At 33.6% G+C, this 22128-nt stretch overlaps 1 protein-coding gene across 4 annotated transcripts in view; it reads left to right on the top strand.

Moving 5' to 3' along the window:
- LOC127810801 (disease resistance protein RPM1-like) overlaps positions 1-22128 on the top strand; it is a 64008-nt gene that overhangs the window by 35128 nt on the left and 6752 nt on the right. The window contains exon 3 of one of the 4 annotated variants that reach the window (XM_052350356.1): positions 5753-7633. The exons of 1 other annotated variant lie outside the window; for it this stretch is intronic. In XM_052350356.1, the coding sequence (XP_052206316.1) occupies positions 5753-7303 (1551 nt within the window). In that variant the 3' untranslated portion in view covers positions 7304-7633. Of the gene's footprint in view, positions 1-5295; positions 7634-22128 lie in introns of those variants that run through there. 2 more of the 4 variants (XM_052350355.1, XM_052350354.1) reach the window with 2 other exon arrangements.

The following is a 22128-nucleotide window of genomic DNA, read 5'->3' as shown; positions in this document are numbered from 1 at the left end:
TGATTAATGAGAATATTCATTTAAATACGATAAATTTTACATAAAATTGAATTTGACAACATCATAATTACAATCAAATTCAAAATTATGATCATTGTCAAATTACGAGTCCCAACCTCAGTTAAATTATGGGGAAGAGAATGAAAGTACAAGCTAGCTGATGCAAAGGAGTTGCCTCAAGAATTCAAGTTAGATGATTAGAAATACTTATTTTGTGTTGTCTGCAATTTCATTGCAGTTTATTCCCAATGCATCTAAAGTTTACCATCCAAGAAATTTTCTAGCTCCTGCTCTCCCATCCAAGAAATTCAACCAAAAGAACTGCAAGGGAAAAAGAAAAAAGAGCACAAGGCCCACTCACCAATTGACTAAATATATTACCCGTGGCCTCAAGATTTACACAACTCTTAGAACATCTCCAACAGAACACTAAATTAGCGCCCAACATTAATTCGGTGTCAAAATACACTTTAATGAGTATATTAATTTGGTTTTAGGTATAAATTTTAATCACCAAATTTGGTCTTGAGTGAATAATATAACACCAAATATCAAATTTGTTTTTGATGTTATTTTTAATTTTATCTCTCTTTCTATAACTTCAAAACAAATTATTCAATTTATTTTCTTTATTACTTTTATTATATTTATATATTTTAATTAATAATTAAAAATATAAATTAAATTATTATAAAAAATATATATCGATGAAAATATTTTATTAAAATCTTTAAAATGAGTATAATATTGAAATATTTTAAAATATTTAATATATATTATAAATACAATGTTAATATAAAATGAACTAATTTTGTTTATGTATATAAAAAAAATTATTTCAATAATTACTTGATAGAAAGATAATATTCTTAATGGAAAAACTCAATAATTTAATAAAAAGTAATAATATTTTTATTAACTTAAATTAAAAATACATGATGAAAATAAAAAAAAGTTTAAAATAAAAAAAATAACATGACTTAAAAATAAAATACTTTCTATACTTAATTCTAAACTACCATTTAAAAATTTGGAAGATCATCTCTACTTTCTCCATAACTACCAAAATATTGGATAAATGAATTTGATGATTCACTTTATCCTTGAAATTGTTGCTCAGGGGCCTTTTTCACAAATTCATTTATGGGGCAAAGTTAGTTGTGAAATAAGTAAGGAAAAAATATGTTGATAAAAGAAGGTGAGAAAATTTGTAAGGGCCCACTCCCGAATGTGCCCGCTAGCATAGGACATTCGAAAGGAGGTCATCACAAGGATGATATAGAACAATACCTCATAATAAACACACACATTTATCTATTTTCACGCAGCGGAATATCAATAACTTTCGTTACAAACCAATGTTGATACATCTAGGCTCTTAGGCCATACAAACCGAATATGAGGCTCTAATGTAAAACAACAATTTAAAATCTCATCAATCTACCTCACCAAAACGCAACTAGGATCTCCGAGTTGAGTGCCTCTGTACACCACTACCCTTGGGTTGTAGTCCCACTGGACTCGCCCTTAATGACTGCTTTACCTTTACCTGGAATGGCATAAGAAGATCAAGTGAGCCACAAGGCTCAGCAAGTTCTAGTACAAAGGAGCAGTATGAAGAAAGAGAAATCATGATGACACCGAGAGGAGTGTACAACGACTTCATATCAATATTCAATTATATGAGTCGGAAATCATATCTCATAGAATTATAAATTTCAAATTTTTGTTCATGTATAATCATACAAGTGCATACATCATAAGTATAAATCCCATAGGCTCATAAGCCACGATGCAAAATATGCGTTAATCATCATATCAGTAAATCAACACATAACGTATCGAGCACAACCTGCCGGGCTATGGCCACCTCGTCCCGCGTCAGGCGCTCCTAGGGTACCCTTTATTTCCGCGCAAAATAATAAGTGCGCTAAGAACATATATATATGAGCATCATGTACATGTATGCATCATGTATGCATTTACTAGCAATGTAAAATTTAAATTCTCGTTCTCAATATACATTTAATACCATTGAAGAATGTTATGACAAAAATTGTTATTTTTCCACCATACAATCGCTCTAATACATTAAGTAAATGTTTAATTAATATTAATAAAAATTTTCGGATGGGTACTGTAGCGGGGTACTATACGGATACGGTATGGTACTGTAGCAAGATACTGTATGTATACTGTACGAATACGGTATCATACTATAGCGAGGTACTGTATGGTACTGTATCGAGATACTGTATAGGTACTGTATCGTACTGTATCGAGATACTGTATAGGTACTGTATGGTACTGTATCGAGATACTGTATTGAGATACTATATAGGTACTGTATGGTACTGTATTGAGATACTGTATAGGTACTGTATCAAGATACTGTATAGGTACTATATTGAGATACTGTATAGGTACTGTATTGAGATACTGTATAGGTACTATATGGTACTGTAGCATCCGAATTTTTTCACACATTAACTTGATATTTTTCCACAATTTCATGGAACATTCGGGTATAGACATTAATTATCCAGACATCATTCACATATAAGATATACCAATAAATACACTACAATGAGCAATGAAGGTGAACAAACTCCCATCATAATGGAGGTGAAAAATGCCATTCACAGAATAATATTGGGGTGAATCAAATCCCTTTTGAGACATCAAATAGACTCACAATATTTAGGAATTTTATACTATGTAGATAGAAAAAATTTAATAGAGATGCTACACATGGAAGGGGAGAAAAATAAAAGAAGAAGAAGAAAGGATACTTGCCTGAGGATGAATAAATCAAGATGAAGCACTCGCACAGAAGCTCCAATTGCCACAGAAAATTTAACAGAATAGAAGCAGTAGAGAAGAAAAAGAATGCGTATTAGATGAGGAAGAAGAAGAAGAAGAAGAAGAAGAAGAAGAATAGAATAAGAAGAAGAAGAAGAAGTCGGGAGGGAGAAGAAGAAAAGGAGATAAAGAGAAAGAAAAAGAAGGTGTAAAAAAAGAAGTGAAAGAAGAAAGTAGGAGTAAAAGGAAAAAGAAGAAGTAAAAGGAGGAGTGAAAGAAGAAAGGAGAAGTAAAAGAGGGAGTGAAAAACAATAAAGAAGAAGTGAAAGAAAAGGTGAAAGAAGAAAAAGAAATGGGGGTTGGGAAGTAATGATGCGTAGATGGTGGATGTTTTTTTTTTTTTTTTTTTTGGGCTTAAGCCCAAATAAATGGCCCATCTTCTATTTCCTTAAAGGCCCAAGCCCAACTCTTAGCCCATTTGTCTTAAATAAATTGAAGCCCAACTCATTATCCCATCCATTTAATTTAAACCCATATATACAAGCCCATAGATCTATTTCAACATTAAGAATCAAATTTGCTCAACTTATATAATAACTAAAATAAGTTAATATATCATTCTAAAATTCTAAACCCAATAATGGGTCGTTACAAAATTAGTTGAAATATTAGGTGAAAAAATATTTATGGGAAAAATAGTTAGTTTGATTTAAAATATTAGTTGAAAAAATGAGATGGATAAAAAATTAGTTTGATAAAAGGTAGGTGAAAATAATTAATTAAAAAATTAGTTGGAAAATTAATTAGAATAAAATATTTTGTAAAAAATTTTAAAAAATTATGAGTAATTATTAATTTTTTTATAAAATGTGACTAATTATTTTAATAATAATATTTTAAGTTAAATAAAATAATTAATATTAATTAAATAATTTTTTTATAAAATATTCTTTAAAGATGTCTTTTACACTAATTTTGTGTCGAGGAGTCAACAAAAATTTGATGTAAACTACTGTTAATACTAAAATGGCGTCAAATTTAATGTTATACACAGAGATGGAGATGCAAATATTTTAACCCATAAATGTGAATTCTCCCATAAATGGCGTCACATTCTGATGCAAAAATTTAATGTAAATATAAATAGACAAGTTTTTTAGAAATCAACCATAAATGTGAATTCTCCCCAATTGATCTTAAATGGACAAGTTTCTCCCATTAAGTAGCTTATCTAGTAAAGTATGCACTCAGTCAGCAACCATCAAGTCAAGTGAATCTGACAAACCTATATATATATATATATGCAATAGCAGTATTATTATAACTACAATTACAAGAATGAGAAACATATCGAACCGAAGAGTTCAATTTTGGGACGAGAAAGTCTACCGAGCTTTCAGAAAATACAAAAAAATAAAGTGAGCTGCGATTCGTCAAATTCAGCCACTACCAGGAGATTGATTTCCATTCAAACACGGGAAAGAGAGAGGAGGAGACTCCGTCAAGTCAAGGAAAGCAGGCGGCGTGCCGACTAGTAATGACTACGACTGCATTCAACTCTCAAGCCTGCAGTCACCGCTTGGGGTCTGCGCTTTACTTTGAGAAGTCAAGGAAAGACCTACTTTCACATGTCAAGGAAAGTAGGTCGATTCAGCTACGCCATAGCTTAATTGAGGAGAAGAAAGAATAACTAGATTTCTCCAGAGTAATGGCGTACTGCGTGGTAGACTCCGTCATCCTGACTTTGGCACCACTGATAATCAATGAAGTGAAGCTTTTGAGCAATGTCCGCCGAGATGTTGCGACCATCAAAGCTGAATTGGAGAGCATAAAGTCTTTCCTAAAAGACGTCGATCTTAGGGCAGAAACCGGAGATGAAATCGCCATGATTTGGGTGAAGCAGGTCCGAGAAGTGGCGTACCGAATCGAGGATGTGATCGATGAATACTTGCTTGATCGAGGAAGAAGGCGTGGTTTCGGCAGTTTATTCCGCAGAGTAAACATAGCCTCTCAGATTCAAGACATCAAACAGACTATTGGTGAGATCAAGGAGAGGGCTGACAGGTATGGATTCAGTGTGATGCAGGGATCAGGGAGCAAGAGAATTGAACGGCCGTGGCATGATCCTCGAGTGGCTTCCCTCTTCGTCGAGGAAGATGAACTCGTGGGAATTGAATCCAGCAGAGATGCATTGACCGGGCAATTGATATCCAAAGAGTCGAAGAGAGTGGTGATTTCGGTAGTGGGGATGCCTGGAGTGGGCAAGACCACCCTTGCTAGCAAGGTCTATGGAAAGCAAACCGTGGCCGGACACTTTGATTGCTGTGCTTGGGTCCCTGTCTCTAGATCATACAAGTGGGAGGAGATACTCGGAACAATGCTGAAACAGTTTTACCAATCCGAATTAAGGGAGTCTACTACACCTCCAGAAATTGATGTTATGGGCCAGAATTCACTCCTTCACAAGCTGAGGGAATTTCTAACTCACAACAGGTATCTAATTGTCTTTGATGATGTATGGACAACAAGCTTTTGGGAATTCATCAAACATGCTTTGTCCAGAAATGGGAAAGGCGGCAGGGTAATCATCACCACCCGCAGTGAGGAGGTTGCGGTTTTCTGCAAAGAATCGCCATGGGATCATATCCACTGGCTTCAGCCCCTGCCCGAAGAGAAGGCTTGGGACCTCTTCTGCAGGAAGGCCTTCCAAAGGGACTTCGAAGGTCGCTGTCCCCCTGAATTGAAGGACATATCTCTTCGAATAGTTCAAAAATGTGAAGGATTGCCACTTGCCATTGTGGCAATAAGTGGTATTCTGTCCATCAAAACAAAGGTTGCATCAGAATGGAAGAGGTTCTACAATAGCCTAGGCTCTGAGTTACAAATGAAACCTGCCCTTGCAAGCATCTCAAAAATTGTGTTGCTTAGTTACCATGATTTGCCCTACTACCTCAGATCCTGTTTCTTGTACTTTGGCATAATACCTGAGGATTACTCTATTAGTTGTGGAAGATTGATCCGGTTGTGGATAGCAGAGGGCTTCATTGAAGAACAGAGAGGCAAAACTTTAGAAGAAGTTGCAAAAGAGTACCTGACCGAGCTCATCCTTAGAAGCTTGGTTCAAGTGTCAAGTAAGAAACCTAATGGGAGAGTTAAAAAGTGCAGGGTGCATGATGTGGTGCGAGAGATCATCCTGTCAAAGTCTATGGAGTTGAACTTTTGTCATGTTTTAGGAGCAGAGAATTCGAGTTTCAATGATATTACTCGAAGATTGTCAATACATATGGATTATAATTTGGACAATGTTCTTGAAAGGGCTAAGATATCCTGGATTCGTTCAATTTTTCTTTTTCGAGAAGCTAAGTTGCCAGAGAAACGCCTGATGAGCATGCTGACAAGAAATTTCAATCTTCTAAAAACACTAGATCTTAGTGATGCTCATTTGGTTCAAATTCATAAAGAAGTGGGAAATCTATTTCATTTGAGGTACCTGAGTGTAAGGCATACAAAGGTGACGGTGATTCCCAAATCAATTGGGAAGCTCTACAACTTGCAGACTCTGGATTTGAAATATTGTCTTGTGCGTGAATTACCTTCTCAAATCAACAGGCTCTATAAGTTGAGGCATCTTTTGGTACTTAACTATGACTCTTGGAATTTAAGTTTAGATTCCATAAAAGGGGTAAAGATGCGAGGAGGGATTGGTTGTTTAGAGGAGTTGCAGAAGCTATGGCTTGTGGAGGCAAATCATGATGCAACCAACCTATTTAAAGAGCTTAAGAATTTACAGAAGCTTAGGAAGTTGGGCATCTGCAAATTGAAAACAAAAAATTGTCAAGATCTTTTTAATGGCATTCAGAATATGAAACACCTTAAACATTTGGCATTATGCGCTATAAGTGAACATGAGATTTTGGATTTGGATTTGGTTTCTACTCCACCTGAATCTCTTGAGCAACTCAGGTTGGGTGGACGTTTGAAAAAGCTGCCATGCTGGATTGCTCAACTTCAAAATCTACAAGATCTATATCTGCGTTGGTCAAGTTTGGTTGATGATCCACTACACGAGCTTCAAGCTTTGCCTAACCTACTAATGCTCTCTCTCAATGAAGTGTGTTATGGAGAGCAACTGTCTTTTAAGGCTGGATGGTTTCCAAAACTTAAGGGGCTAAATTTTAGTTCTCAGAGGGGATTGCATTCAGTGATAATAGAGGAAGGGGCATTGACTTTTCTTGAAGAGCTTTTAATTGGGCCATGTCAGCAACTGCAAGAGGTTCCTTCAGGGATCCGTCACCTTAGAAAACTCACAACTCTTCTCTTTTTTCAGATGCCTACAAAGTTCATAAATAGAATGCTACCAGACAAAGGCCAAGATCATTGGATTGTGGGGCATATACCAACTGTTAAGTTTGGTTTCAAGCGTCAAGGATTGAATTACAAACTCTCTGCTCTATGGGAATTCCAAAATTATGAAAGTGACCTAAAATTTAAGGGTAAATGAAGCTCAAAATGGATTTTTTCACTGACAACCATCTTGTTTGCAACTGAGGACTAAATAAAAAACTCTCAGATCATTCATGCAATGTTACAGAATGAACTCACTAACTAGTTAGGAGATTATTCAGTTCAAAAGATGTGTATATTTTGTTTTTGATAATGTTGTAGAGAGTGGATTTAGAGATTTGTTGAGATAACAATGCTCACAAATTACACTATTAGATGGTATCATAAAGTATACTATCTCTACCAAAGACAAAAGCTTCATATAACTAACCCTGAATGGCCATTAAATGGAGTTGATATCCCCTTTACATGCATGAATGAACCATCTTGCTTATGCACATGATGTAAATGAAATCCAAACAATTAATGCCCCCCCCCCCCAAAAAAAAAAAAAAAAAAAAAAACAAAGATTAATTATTAGCACACAATGGTTGAGCCCCAAAATAATCAAATGAACTCGTGTAAGATGATGGTCAAATCACTTGCTTACATGCGCTTCTACTTAAGGTGAATGGAATCACGAGACTCCAAATTGCTAGAGTTCCATAAATTACACACTATAATATATGTTCATACAACCAAAACATCGAAATTGTTCTTGCACTGTTGAATTGGCAAGAAACTCAATGGTGGGATGAAATATAAAGTTAGTCCCCATAATACATGTACTTACAGTGCATTTGGCAGCTAAGTTTTCTTGTTGATGGCAGACATTCTCTAGACCTTCAAAGGAAGATACATGTTCAAGGCCCATCTATCATAAATGTATATGTAGTTCTAATACTAGCCATCTCAAATTCAAGCTCCTTCATAATTTTTATTATATCTTCAACTCTAATAGGCATGAATATTTGCAAGATCTTTAAGTATCCCATTTAACCGTTGCTGGAGTGCTACAGATCTTTCTCTTTCATGCTGCAATTCATCATAAAGTTCCTCAATCTTCGAAACCTTCTCTTCTTGCAAAAAGATTACCAGTCAGCTACTACTAAGCAAGAGTTAAGATGAAAATATAGAGGAAGTATAACTAGGAGCATTGTCATAATGCAAGCGACATTTGATACGAACTCCCCAATTTTTAGGTACAAGTATTTGCAATAAATGTCACACTCAAATGAAGGAACATAATATTATATACAATTTCACGCATAGATGCATAAATCAATATATGAAGAGAAATGATGATCCGTGAAACTTATAGTGGTCGTCGAATGAGTAATAAATAAATATATAATTAATAAATATAAAAGAGATATCTTTTCTGACGAGAGATAGGCCATTTATAGTATTTTTATCAGAAGTCAGCGATGAACATGTATGCTTTAAGCATGAGGATTGTGGTTCTTGGTTAAATTTAAATGGATTTAAGAGGAATTCCCTAAAAGACTTAGTGACATAGAGAGTCATCTAAGAGAAAGTGAGTCTTACGCGAGCTGCAAGAATAGGTTCTTGACATCTAAATGGCCTACTCAAGCAAAATTCTGGGTTGACAGATAATGCTTCTAGGTCTTGCAAATTATTATAAATTTAGTATGATATTTCTGAGATTACATTTCCGTTATGCAATATATGAATTAATTCATTCGGGAAAAGTTACACTGCGAATAGAAAGCCATATAACTTAATTAGTTTCTCCACTCTAACTTAGTTAATTACATGCATATTATCTATTTAATTAATCATACGCATACATAGTCTAATTGCATTCAAGGAATATTATTGCTCGAGGAAGGAAATGGCATGCATGGAGAGGGAATTAGGGGAGATGGTGGCCTGCATGTGCAACCCAATGGCAGGAGGAAGACTTTTGAGAGTTAGTGGCAGACATGAGACTTTGAGAATTAGGGAGAGTTTTTTTTATGAAATAAAAATGGCACAAAAATATTCTCTATATAGAGATTAAATTATCAGTTAATAGTGAAATATCATTCAAGAGGAGTGAATTGGTTATTTTGATTATTTTTAAAATATTAAAAAATATTTTATCTCATGATTAATTCAAAATATATTTTTCATGACATAAAAATATTACAATAATTCAATATAAAAATATATGAATTAAAAAATATTTCATGCAGGTTAATTCAAATATATTTGATATATAGTATAACTATGTATGAAGGAAAAATATCATTTTATGATAAGAATGAGAAAATTGGTAAAATTGTTAACAAAATGATTTTATTTAATTAACTTTCAATTCTTATAAAAAAAATGTGTATTTGAAAAGTTTACTTGCAAGAACAAATATTTAGAATTTTATATCTTTGTAATGAAAACTGAAAATGAAAATATTTAAAGACATACATATATATATATATATTCAATGAAAACTGATGCAAGAATGTTTAATGAAGATTGAGATAAAAAGATAATACAATGTATAGAATATAAAATGATGTTTTATAAGAATCAATTTAAGCGAAGATGAAAAACAACATTTAAAGCAATGAATAAGAAAATTGTTATAATAATACTGATAGTGTACAGTTTGTTTTTCTAAACTATGACCAGATAATTTGCTTGGAGTGATGAAAGAATAAGCATGAAAAACTAATAACTCAAGCAGTGAGCATTGGCTCGAAAGAGCTTTGCCTTTGCTGTGTCTAGATTTGAAATAGATAGCTCTTGTATTATTCAGACATCAGTGGCTCAAGCTTTTCCGAACGACAGCTTCAACTCTTGTTGTACTTGACCTTTTATAGAATCTTAAGGATTGAGATTTTTCTTGATAATTGCATATACTCACAATTTCTTTGATTTGACGGATAATAATTAAATTTGTTAGAAATCATGTACATATTAAACAGATAAAACATTTAGCACCCCATGCATACTCATATTTATCATTCTTTTATAAGAGAATACATTTATACTTCATAAAATAAAGAGATAAAGTTCTAATAGTCAAAATTATCCTTTTTTTTTTTTTTTTCTATGAGTAACAGTTATAAATTTCAAAATCCAACACCAGTTACTCAACTAACTTAAAGGCTTATCGACTAATATAGCGCATACTCGATTGGACATATCAAGTGATCGATTATATAGAAGTTTCACTCAAATATGACCAAGTCATTACTTGACTCGCTCAGAAGTCACATAAACTTTGCATTACTTACTCGACTACTGGGTTAAACTTACTTGACTAATAGAAGCATCTACTCGAGTACACATATTTGATACTCGATTATATTTAGGATTAGCGACTTAGTCAGATTCAATCAAACTTTTACTCGACTAACTCATATAGATAATCAATTATCAACAATACATTAGTTGATTGAAGATAAAGTTATACTCTAAGGAGATGCTTAGAATTTTTATACTAAAAGATACTTAATTAAAAATAGCTTATTACTTGACTAAATTTGAAATACACAAGGAGTTTTTATAAAATACTCGAGTAGGAGAATCTTGATAGCTGATTGAAAATGATTTTACTAAAACATATAATCGACTGAAAAATATGCTTAGTTTTCAATACTATAAGAATACTCGATTTTCTCAAAGATTTGAGTAATGAAGAATTCATATTGGATTATAAAAAGTACCCTACTAAATTATATTTTAAGAAATATAACTTTTGTAAGAATATACTTGAGTGGGCTTTTATGATAGTCGATTGAATGACTTCTATACTCGATTGTTTTTTAAAATAATACTGAGCAACACTCGATTGACTCAAAAGCTTACTTAAATTAAAAAGATATTTTCAAAAATTTTACTTGATTATTTTACTTTCAAAAACTTTATAAATATTTAATTAATATGAACATATACTTATTTTAGATATAACAATAATCTTTTTCATACTTAGTCAATTTCTCATAAAGGTTTTCAGCATGCGCAACTAATACAAAAACAAACTTGACTATTTTGAAAGACATATATATATATATAAATTTGAAGTTCTTCAATTTAAAAAAAAATATAAAAAATATTTTAGAGATCATCAATAAATTAAATTCACTAAAAATATATTTTTAAATTTTTTTTATAAATCAAAATATAAAATTTTCAACAAATAATTAATTAAATTATCATTAATAGTTGATGGTAATTTTAGTAGAATAATATAAATGAGAAAAATGCTTTATATGTAATTAATTTTTGTATAATATTAATTATATAATTGTTATATACATATTATATATTATATATAAAAATAAATAATTATTAAAATCAAAAACGGATTTGATTGCCCCTTTCAAAAGTAAAAATAACATGTCAAATTGGGAGAAAGCTTTGGCTTTGTCGGCGCAGCTCAGAGGCGCAATTAACGGGCCTGTGCAAGGGTCAAAATGGACAATTGAGAAAGGGACAAAATTGGAAGAAAAATTCTAGGGAAATTCTATATGTAACCATAATTTTTACTAATATAAGTAAAATTTTAGTTTTTGCTATTTACAATCAGAGTGATTACTTTTTACAATTATCTATATTCTAAATATACCCTCTAAATATTCATCCCTCAAAAGACACCCTCCATGCGCAACAAATTCTTTTCACACCACTCCTCATATCAAACCATCTTCAGATTATTGCCATCTCGCTAGAGTCGCTTGCCTCGCTCGCCCTCTTTGCTGAAGTCCCTCACTTTCTCGTGGAAAATTCTATTTGCTTGCTCTTTGCGAGATAATATGACTACCCATCATCACACCCGAAGATTTTGGGGCTTTGAAAGCACCCGTGTAACGATCCTAAATTGGGTCTAGGTGTTTTAATATTCAATGTTAGTGTAATGGCATTTTAAATGGGGATCTAAGTGTTTTAACACTTGATGATAATCTATTTTGATAGCATAAAAATAATGTTGGATTAGTATGAAACTTTATTCGGGGCATGAGATCATGAATTTAAATGAATAGGCCACAATTAATTAGTTAAGGAGTTCATGGGCTATCAAGTGGGTTAATAAATTGTGAGTTGGGCTTGGGCCCAATGGTAAAGGAAAGTTAGGTTTTATTATGTGAAATAAGAAAAAGAAAACTTAAAATAAAAATAAATGTCAATTGTAAAAAATGCCCTAAATTAGGACAAATCTGTCAACTTCTAATGCGGGCACAGCTTGGAGTGTGCAACCTTTTCCTCTTCCTTTTGTCCTCATTTTTCTGTGCATTGATCCTCCCGTACCTTTGCAACAATTTGTTACTGATTTTGTTGCGCCCGAAGCTTTCCTCTTCCATATAACTTGCCAACATCCAGCTTTTTCACCTGCCATCTCTTATTCTTCATCTGCATCTTCTTATTCAATATTTTTTTCATAGTCCTTTGTCTTCTTCTCCATCCGTTCATATTCTTCATCTTCTTCTCCCATTGTCTGTTCGCTGTTGGAGCTTCAACGGAGGAATCTCATCAGGCAAGTTCTTCTTGCACTCCTATTTTATTTTCAGTGCAAGTTCTCTTACCCATTTTTATTTCAATACAAGGTCTTCTCTTCATCTATCTTGTCTTTATCTTCTATTGAGTTTCTATGTGAAAGAAATATGTATATGTATATATATATATTGGTTGCTATCCTTGTTTACTATTATATTATTTCATACACTTAGATTAGAGATGGCAAAATGGGCTTAGCCCGACGGGCTGGCTCGTTGGGGCCCGGCCCGGCACAGGGCTAGGGCTAGCATTTTGCTGGCCCATTTAAGGCCCGACCCGCTTGGCCATGCGGGCCAAATGGTGGCGGGCCAGGCTGGCCCGCTAATCGGCCACACCCCCTCCCCAAACAGCCCACGCCCCTCCCTCTCAGCCTCGCTTCTTGCCCTCTGTCTCGTTCTCGCCCTCACCCTCACCCTCTGTCTCGCCCTCGCTCTCAGCCTCGCCTCTCCGCCCCTGTCTCGCCCTCGCCCTCACCCTCTGTCGCCCCCGCCCTCACCCTCATCTCGCCCTCGCCCTCTGTCTCGCCCTCGCCCGCGCCCCTCATTCTCGCCCTCGCCCTCGCTCTCGTCTCGCCCTCGCCCTCGCCGCCCTCGCCCCTCAGTCGCCCTCACTTATCCTCGCTAGCCCTCTGTCACCCCCGCCCCTCGCTCTCAGTCTCGCCCCTCGCCAAAAATGGTATCAAACAGAAAAAAAAAATCTGGGCGGGCTGGGCTGGCCCGTTTGGCCCGCGGGACACTTGGTGGCGGGCCACTTGGTGGCGGGCCGGCCCGGCCCGTTTGCCATCTCTAACTTAGATCTTTGATTCTCAATGAGTTGTGGGTCTAGTTGATGTCTCTAAAGGGGATTTAATCATCTCGAAGTTCTTTCAGTGAATGGCATTTATTTGGGTTTGAATCGATACAAAATCATTGCTTGTTCTGTATCTATCTGTATGAAAATAAGTTTTAAGCTATAACCGAATGTGTTTTTCCCCCATGCCTCATTCGAATCATACATATATAAATATATTCAACACCCCATTCGAACCGCCCACTTATATATATATATATACATCCGTAACCGTAGCCAGAGAAACTGAAAGTCTGGGAGCTCTCCCCTGTTTCGAGCAACCTCCTATAATGTTGGGATAGTCGTATGTATACTCTCTATTTGATTTTAATAGCCACTCGAGGTATGTATATATACCCATGATCCGATAGCTCCTCACCCACATATATATCTATGCATATATGCATACCCAGCCAACCTTCGGATGCCAAGGCCCTGTGCATATTTGGAAGCCCACACACACACACACACATATATATATGTACATATAATTACCCACACCCAATCTACTGGATGCTCTACTCAAAGCAAACCCATTTGCATTCACTTATATATTCAAAGCCCGCTTTCATAGTCGGCAAAGAAAATTCATAGTCGACAGAAGTTTGGGCATAGTTGACTATCCATAGCCCATAGTCGACTATCCATAAGCCCATAATTGACTATCCATAGTCCATAGTCGACAAACCATAAACCATAGTCGACTATCCATAACCCCATAGTTGACTATCCATAGGCATAGTCGATAGACCATAATCCCATAGTTGACTATTCATTTGGAAAATCTGAACACTTTTCATTTCCTATCTTCGTTTCTTTTAAAAGCAAGTTGAGATTATCAAAAGGTTATTAATTTTGAATCTTAACATTCAACCTTACTTTCTATAGAATTCAAGAAAGATTGATTTTCATAACTTTGCTTCAAACTCATGTATAGATTTGAAGATTGATTTCCATATAGTCATTATCAAAACTATTTTATTTTCCAAGAGTAAAATATCAATTGATTTAATGAATTCTTGAAATAATTACTGTAGCGTGTGCATACTTGATATGAGTGAATAGCTATCCAATATTGTGAGATGGACATAAAATATATATAAGTATGGCAACAACTTGTGAGATGAAAATCTTTTTGGGTTGCCATTCTTTATTATGATTGAGATATGAGCATAAATGCAAGTAGTTGTATACTGGAACTGATTAAATGAATTCAAGGAAATTATAAGAAGGGAAAAATAACATATTAAATCTCTAATACTCCCCAAATGTTGAATCAAGTTTTAACCTTAAATAGCATCTCCCAAAATTATTTCTAGGTTATAATTTACATCTTAAACGTGGAAAACGTTATGAAGTAAGATATGTTGAATTTATCTGATGATGGAAAAATACCCAGTATGGGTAAGTGATGTTGAAAGTATGAATGTCGTGGAAACAAGACTTGAAATACATGTGGTTGTCAAATGCATACATGATGCATACATGTACATGTTACATATATATATGTTTTGCGCACCTATTATTTTGCATAGAGGGAGAAAAGGTACCTTAGAGCACCTGGCGCGGGACGAGGTGGCCATAGCTCGACATGTTGACTCCATATTTATTTATGAGATTTTATGGAACTTATGCACTTTTGCATGCATCAATTTATGGCTTGAGAGCTAGAAAAATTAATATTGATAATGAAATGATGCACTTTTGCATGTATTGATTGATGGCTTGCGAGCCTGTGAGAATTGATAATGATATTGAAATTTTATGCACATTTGCATAGTGATACATGGTGACATGATATATTAAGTTGAATTGATAAATTCATGAATTATGAATCTTGTATATAATTGTGGAGTCCTTGATTACTCTTCTTGGTGTCATCATATTCTTGGATCTTATATATTGTCCATTGTTTCTCGAACTTGCTGAGCCTTGTGACTCACTTGATCTTCTTTGCCATTCCAGGTAAAGGAAAGACTGTTATTGGGGACAAGTCCAATAGGATTGCAGTCCAGAGATAGTGGTGTACGGAGACCCGTCCTAACTTCAAATATCCTAATTAGTGATTTGGTGAGGTTTTATAGTGATGAGAATCTATTATGTTTATTGGCATTTGAGCCTCTTATTATTTTGTATGGTCATCGAGCCTAGGGTTATGAGATTCTGAAAATGTAATTGAAACTTAATTTAAATTCCGCTGCTAGAAATGAAATGAGTTATTAATTGAGTTCAGTTTTGTTCTGTATCATCTCTGTAATGACATTTTTTCGAATATCCTATGTTAAATGGGAATATTTGGAAGCGGGTCTTACAACTCGAATCCATAACTTCGAGAAAATATAATTCTCTCGAACCTATGGATTCGGGAAAAATAATTTTTTTCAAATCCACATATATATGTATGTAATATAATATTGCTACATATATGTATGTAATATGAAGTTATTCTCATAAAATGTTGCTGCATTTGATTGATTGGGTTTGACCATTTACAATTCCCACATGCCAAACTCTTTCATTTGGAATAATTTATATATAAAATCATTATATATAGTTATAATATGTATATAATTATAATATATATGTCTATAACAGTATATATATAATAGTATATTATATACATATAATAATGTACATATAATATAATAGTATATAGTTGGGAGAATTAGATTCTCCCGAACTCATGGATTCGGGAAAAATGGTTTTTCCCAAACTCGTGAGTTCGGGAGAATTGATTTTTCTCGAATTCATGGATTCGGGGTGCTTTTAAAGTCCTCGAACCCTACGATTTGCGTTCGATCATCAGCATCCAGAGACATCGAACAACTCTGACAACATGTGTATCGAACGGCTCTAACAACAGCTGGGATGAATACCTTTGAATCGCGATGTTCGAAGGCAGTGATTGCCATCGAACCTCGGGATTCGGGCAGTTAGGGGTTCGGGGAACCCCAGGGTTCGAGGAACCCCAAACCCCCCGAAACTCGTTCTTCAGGGGGTGAGGGGTTCCCCGAATCGCGGGGTTCGAGGAACCACTTACCTAACAACGAGGTTCGAGTAACCCTTAACCCCCCGAATCTCGTTGTTCGGGGGATTAGGGGTTCCTCGAATCGCAGGGTTCAGGGAACCGCTATGTTATTATTTTTTTAATTAATGTTAAATGTAAATAGTGTATTATCTTAATTTTTTTAATTAATACTAAATAATACAGCCTATGAGAATTTGTTTTTGAAAAATATTAATAATTTGTGTCTGTTTAGTGTAATTGTGGAGATATGTTATGTTACACAAATAATGAGAATTTGTGTTTTAGAAATATTAATAATTTGTGTGTTTTAGAAATATTAATAATTTACGTTACGCAAAATGTATGATATCTCATTGGTAGTAAATGATTCAATAGTATCAAATGACTATTAAAATAAAAAAAAAATATGTAAATAAAAAACATCAACAATTTGAAAACATTGTTCTAATAATAATTAAATGAAAGTTTAATAATATATGATACCTGATTGTTAGTAAACGGTTCAATGGACGATTGAAACGAACAAAAATTATGTAAATAAAAAATATAAATAATTTGAAGTAATGAAATATCTCGAATCGTTGGATTCAAGGCTACTTGACTCCCCTTAACCGAAGGATTCAGGGCATCCTCGAGTTCCCGAATCCTTCGATTCAGATACTCAAGGAGTCCTCGAATCCTTCAATTTGGGAGGTATCAACTCCCCTGAATCCAAGGATTCTGGGCACATTGATTCCCCCGAATTCGAGGATTCAGGGGGATCTTTCTCTGGTCGACACTCCAAGTGTCCCAGCTTCTGGTTCTCACATGTTGATGATAAACAAATTTAGAAATACAACAAATTTTCAAATACTTCATGGATTTCATCATCTTGTTTCTCGCCGGAACATGAATAGTTATCTTCTTTATAAAACTCCGTAAACATTTGTCTATAATAATCTTCCATGCTTAACTTGCCTATGATGAGTAGAAGTGGGCTTAGTAATCTTCGGTGTTGAATAATAGTTGTTGTGCAATGCTCGATGTTGAATAATAATGGTTGCGCGGTGTAAGTGAGTAAAAGTGTTCAGGTGTGGTAAGTAAAGTGGCTATGACGATGGTAGGTGAGAAAGTGCGTGCACGCGCTTGAAAGAATAATGGTAGGTGGTTGATCGTAAATGATTTAAATGAAGGGTAAATATGAGATTTCATCTTAGGGTATTTTAGGAATATTAAAAATGGGTTGCGGAGAGCAAAATTTATGATTTCAAATAGAATTTCCCAAAATTCTACTTGCACCAACTTATTTTATTCTTTATAATCACTTTTCTTTTTTTATGACCTAAGTGTCCAGTTAGCAATTTGGGATATTAAAAAATTTAAAATGGTAAAAGTACGAGTATTATCCGATTTAATATATTTTAAATACAATCAAAAATTCGGTCAAATATTCGTCATATGAAATTTTTTTGAAATAGAATTAATTCATGTTTAATACATTTTAATTGAATAAATTAGACAAAAAAAATTTAACATATTATATATAGGTACCGTGTCAAATATATATTTTAATTTACATATAAAATATATATAATATATTTTACAAATATAATATTTTATAATTAAATAATATATATGTACATTACATATATATACAATAATTAACATCTTTCTTCAAAAAATACCCTCACTCTCCCCAAGAAACCATCATCTTCTCCAAAAATAACTTTTTTCCTTTCTCTCCTCTTTCTCCCTTCCTCTGCTCGTGTCTGCCTTTACTACCTTCACTCTTCTTCTCCATGTCATCCTCCTACACTTCTACTTCCTTTATCTATCTTCTAACACCTCCTTACTCCTTACAACAAAATAGGCAACAAGAGCAGTGAGCTAGTGACTCCAGCAACTCTTCCTCTCTCTTCTCTCTCCCATTCCCTTGTCACGTAGCCCGCACCATGCCCGCCTGTTATTATTATTCTCAATTCTAGCTAGCAATTGTCGCCTCGCCTCTGGCCACAGGCTCTCTCTCCACCTCGCCGACCGCTGCTGCATCTTCCTCCTCATTTTCTCGTCGCCTCCCCAACTCAGATCTTGCCGCTGTCGTTAGTTGCACCTCCACGAATTTTTCAGCCAAATTTTTTTTATACTTTTTAGTGTATTAATTTGTATATTAATTCAAATATTTGAAAAATATGCAAATATAATACTTTTAGTAAAAATATGAAATAATTTGTGTATTATACGCGAATAACTAAGCGAATTACTAACAAGGGTCCAAATTTCGCTCGCCTAATTCTGGAAAAGACCGATCTTCCTTCCTACGTACTCTAGCCTTGAGATAAATCGAATGCGATTATAAACTTATATACTCCTAAACGGACACGCGATTAGTCTTTACCAAATGAGACATTTCTGCTTCCAGCAAAAGTCGAATCCCTACCACTTCCAACGAAACTTGAGAAGTTTATCGCTTGTGCCATGTCGTGGGGGCCTCTATAATCACTTTCTACTAAAATTGAATATGACAAAAACAATCTAAAAGCAACACCCATTTTTATCCTTCTAAATATGCAACTATCTTATATCACTCTATCTTCCTACACTTTAAAAATCAGAAAATTCAATACTTCTCTAACTTCAGGATTTGGAAAAAAACAAACCTCTCGAATTCTAGAGTTCGAAAGTTTTGTTTTCTCCTCTTAGAGTTCAGGAGAAAAATGCATTCTTCCAAACCTTTCAAGAAAATGCATTTCTCCCGAACTCTTCGGAGTTTTTTGTGAGTTTGTGTTTTTCTTTTTTCTTTTTCAATATTGAATTTTTGTGAGTAATGTTATAGATTCATTATTTATCAAAAGTGAATTAATTCTAGTAAATTAATTCCTAGGTGCTTCTATTTTGATTTAAGAAAAACCACAAAATGATTCCTTCATAGGAATGCCATTTCTACACTTTGAAATAAAATAAGTTGACAGTAAAATATCTTACAGTAGGAAATTTTTTAAATAAAAATTCAAAGCAACCGAACCCTAGGGTTTAGAACTAATGTTCAAATTGGTTTTCTAGTATCAAGTGGATTGTAGGATACCTGAATCTTGGGGTTCAGGAACATTGCACGCACTCGAACCCTGGGGTTTTGGGAGCATTGTTTTCCAGCATGATGGGCGGCTGTCGGCATTTTTCCTTCTTTTCGTTTGATTTTACCGTCATGATGGGCGATTGCATTTGTCGAGACCAGCGAAGGCCCATTTGAGTTGTCGTTGTCTTCTCTATGTGAGTCTCACTATGGTCACTCGTTCGATTTTGCCTTTTTTTGTTCTGTTCTTCAATTTTGTCTTATGTTTTTCGATTTGTTGCCTTTTGTGAAAAATCTAATTTTACCTTCTCCGATTGAGCTGTTAGGGTTTGATGGAAAAAGTTATTATGGGATGGCTGTATGAGAGGATATTTTGAAAAAAATAATAATAATTGCAAAGAGTAATTGAGCGTGACTAGGAATAGCTAGAATAGAATGTTGCTCTGGAGAGAAAAGAAGTTGTTGTCTGTAGAATTTTTCAAATGAAAATGGCAAAATTGAAATTATCAAAGAAGGAAATTAAAAAGGTAGAAGCATAGATATCACACACGGAGGGCTTACCCCTTTTTTTCATCTATAACCTTTCCGAGGATAAAACGCGTTTTGAAATTAAAAATATATTTTTGATATTTATTTAATATTACAAAATAATCTCAAAAATATTTCTAAAATTACAGAAACAATGTAAAAATATTATTTTTTTTTATATTTCTAAGCATTTTACTATAAGAAATATTTTAAAAATTTCGAAATGACACCCCAAAATATTTTTGTGCATCATAACATAGAAGCATAGATATAGACATAATATAATTATTAACTTTTATTACAGATTATATTAAAAATACTATATTGATATCTTATATTAATAATATAACCTTATATCAGTATTTTAATAAAAATATCATTTACACATTCATTTGTGTCACTCCTATAATATTTATGTATTAATTTATTATACATTATATTATAACACTTAGCAAAAGTTTGCATTCTTGTATATAAAAAGCGAAAACTTGGTCTTAAAACTATTAATTGCATTTTTGTTAGATATTCCCTAGTAGCACCAATAGATTTTTAGTTATTAAATCTAATTATAATGATATTTACACAAACATAATTATTGAGGCCAATGATGTTTTTTTTTATGATAATATTTTTTCTTTAAAAAAAATAAATACTTCAATAGGCTTTAATTCCAATTCTTCTATAAATGAAACATCAAATTCTAAATCTAATAAAGATGATGATTCTAATTTGGGAAGGAGCAAAAGAAGAAAAATTGAAAAAAGTTTTGTTTTTTATTTTGAAAATTTTTCTAGTAGAAAATAATCCAATAACTTATAATGATATTATGAAATCAGTAGATGTTTGTTTGGTAAAAAAGTAATAGACGACGAAATAAATTCCTTAATGAGGAATAATAAATGGGTTTTAATTGATTTACCCCTGATTGTAAAATCATTGGCTGTAAATGAATTTTTAAGAAAAAATTAAGACCAAATGCAACCATAGATAAATTTAAAACTACACTTGTTGTTAAAGGATTTAATACATTCTCATCAGTAATTCATAAAATATTTAAAAGAATGCTAGTTATAATTGTTTCTATTTATAAGTTAAAAATTCATCAAATAGATATAAAAATAGCATTTTTAAATGAAGATTTATATGAATCAATCTAATGGATTTATAACTCTTAGCTAAAAAAATGAAGTATATAAACTTATAAAATGTCTTTATTAATTAAAATAAACACTCAAACAATGACATACAAAATTTGATAATATTGTTATTTTTAATAAATAAAAAAGAGTTAATCTCTAGGTGACTTGTTGATTTTTTGAAACAAAATAAACACACTATTATACAAATAAATTTCTAAAATATATCTTGAAATTAGCATAATCCTATTATAAAAGATATTTAATATGATATTAGGTATCTAAGTGGTCTCTTCGGACGAAATTCCAAGTTAGATAGAGGAAATTTCTAGGTGTTTGATATTTCTAAGGGTGCGTTTGATAGAGGTGGAAAATAAGGATGGAATTCTAATTCCATAGAATTTCAATTCTCACTCCAACCCCTAGGAATTCCAATTCCTTGATTTCAAGGAAAATTTACACTTTTTGAACTAAGATGGAATTCGAATTCCACCCTCATTTTTCATGCCTATCAAACACACCCTAAGTGTCTTTTCTGAACACACGATTTGCTACACGAAATCATTCTCTTGAACACACAAAGTCCCGACCAATGATAGCCATATTCTTTACTGAATGTTGAGTTTGATTTGTTTGTATGATGTGAAACTTGTACTGATGATGATATGTGAGACTACCCACCACGCGTCGCTTCGACAAGTGGACCTCGGGAGTGGAAGCTTAGGACTTGGGTATTCTTGGTCTCGGATCTATGGAATGTAGCTTGCAAGACAGTGGAACAATAGAGCTGGTCAGGCTAGGATTCCATGGTCTGATTGGGATTTTCCTTTATCAGACTAGAATTTCTCCTAGTCAGGCTAAGATTTTCCCTT

Source organism: Diospyros lotus, chromosome 10 (assembly GCF_014633365.1).
Source record: "Diospyros lotus cultivar Yz01 chromosome 10, ASM1463336v1, whole genome shotgun sequence".
Lineage (NCBI taxonomy): Eukaryota > Viridiplantae > Streptophyta > Magnoliopsida > Ericales > Ebenaceae > Diospyros > Diospyros lotus.
The sequence above is the reverse complement of the archived record's forward strand: the minus strand, read 5'-3'. Positions and strand labels throughout refer to the sequence as shown.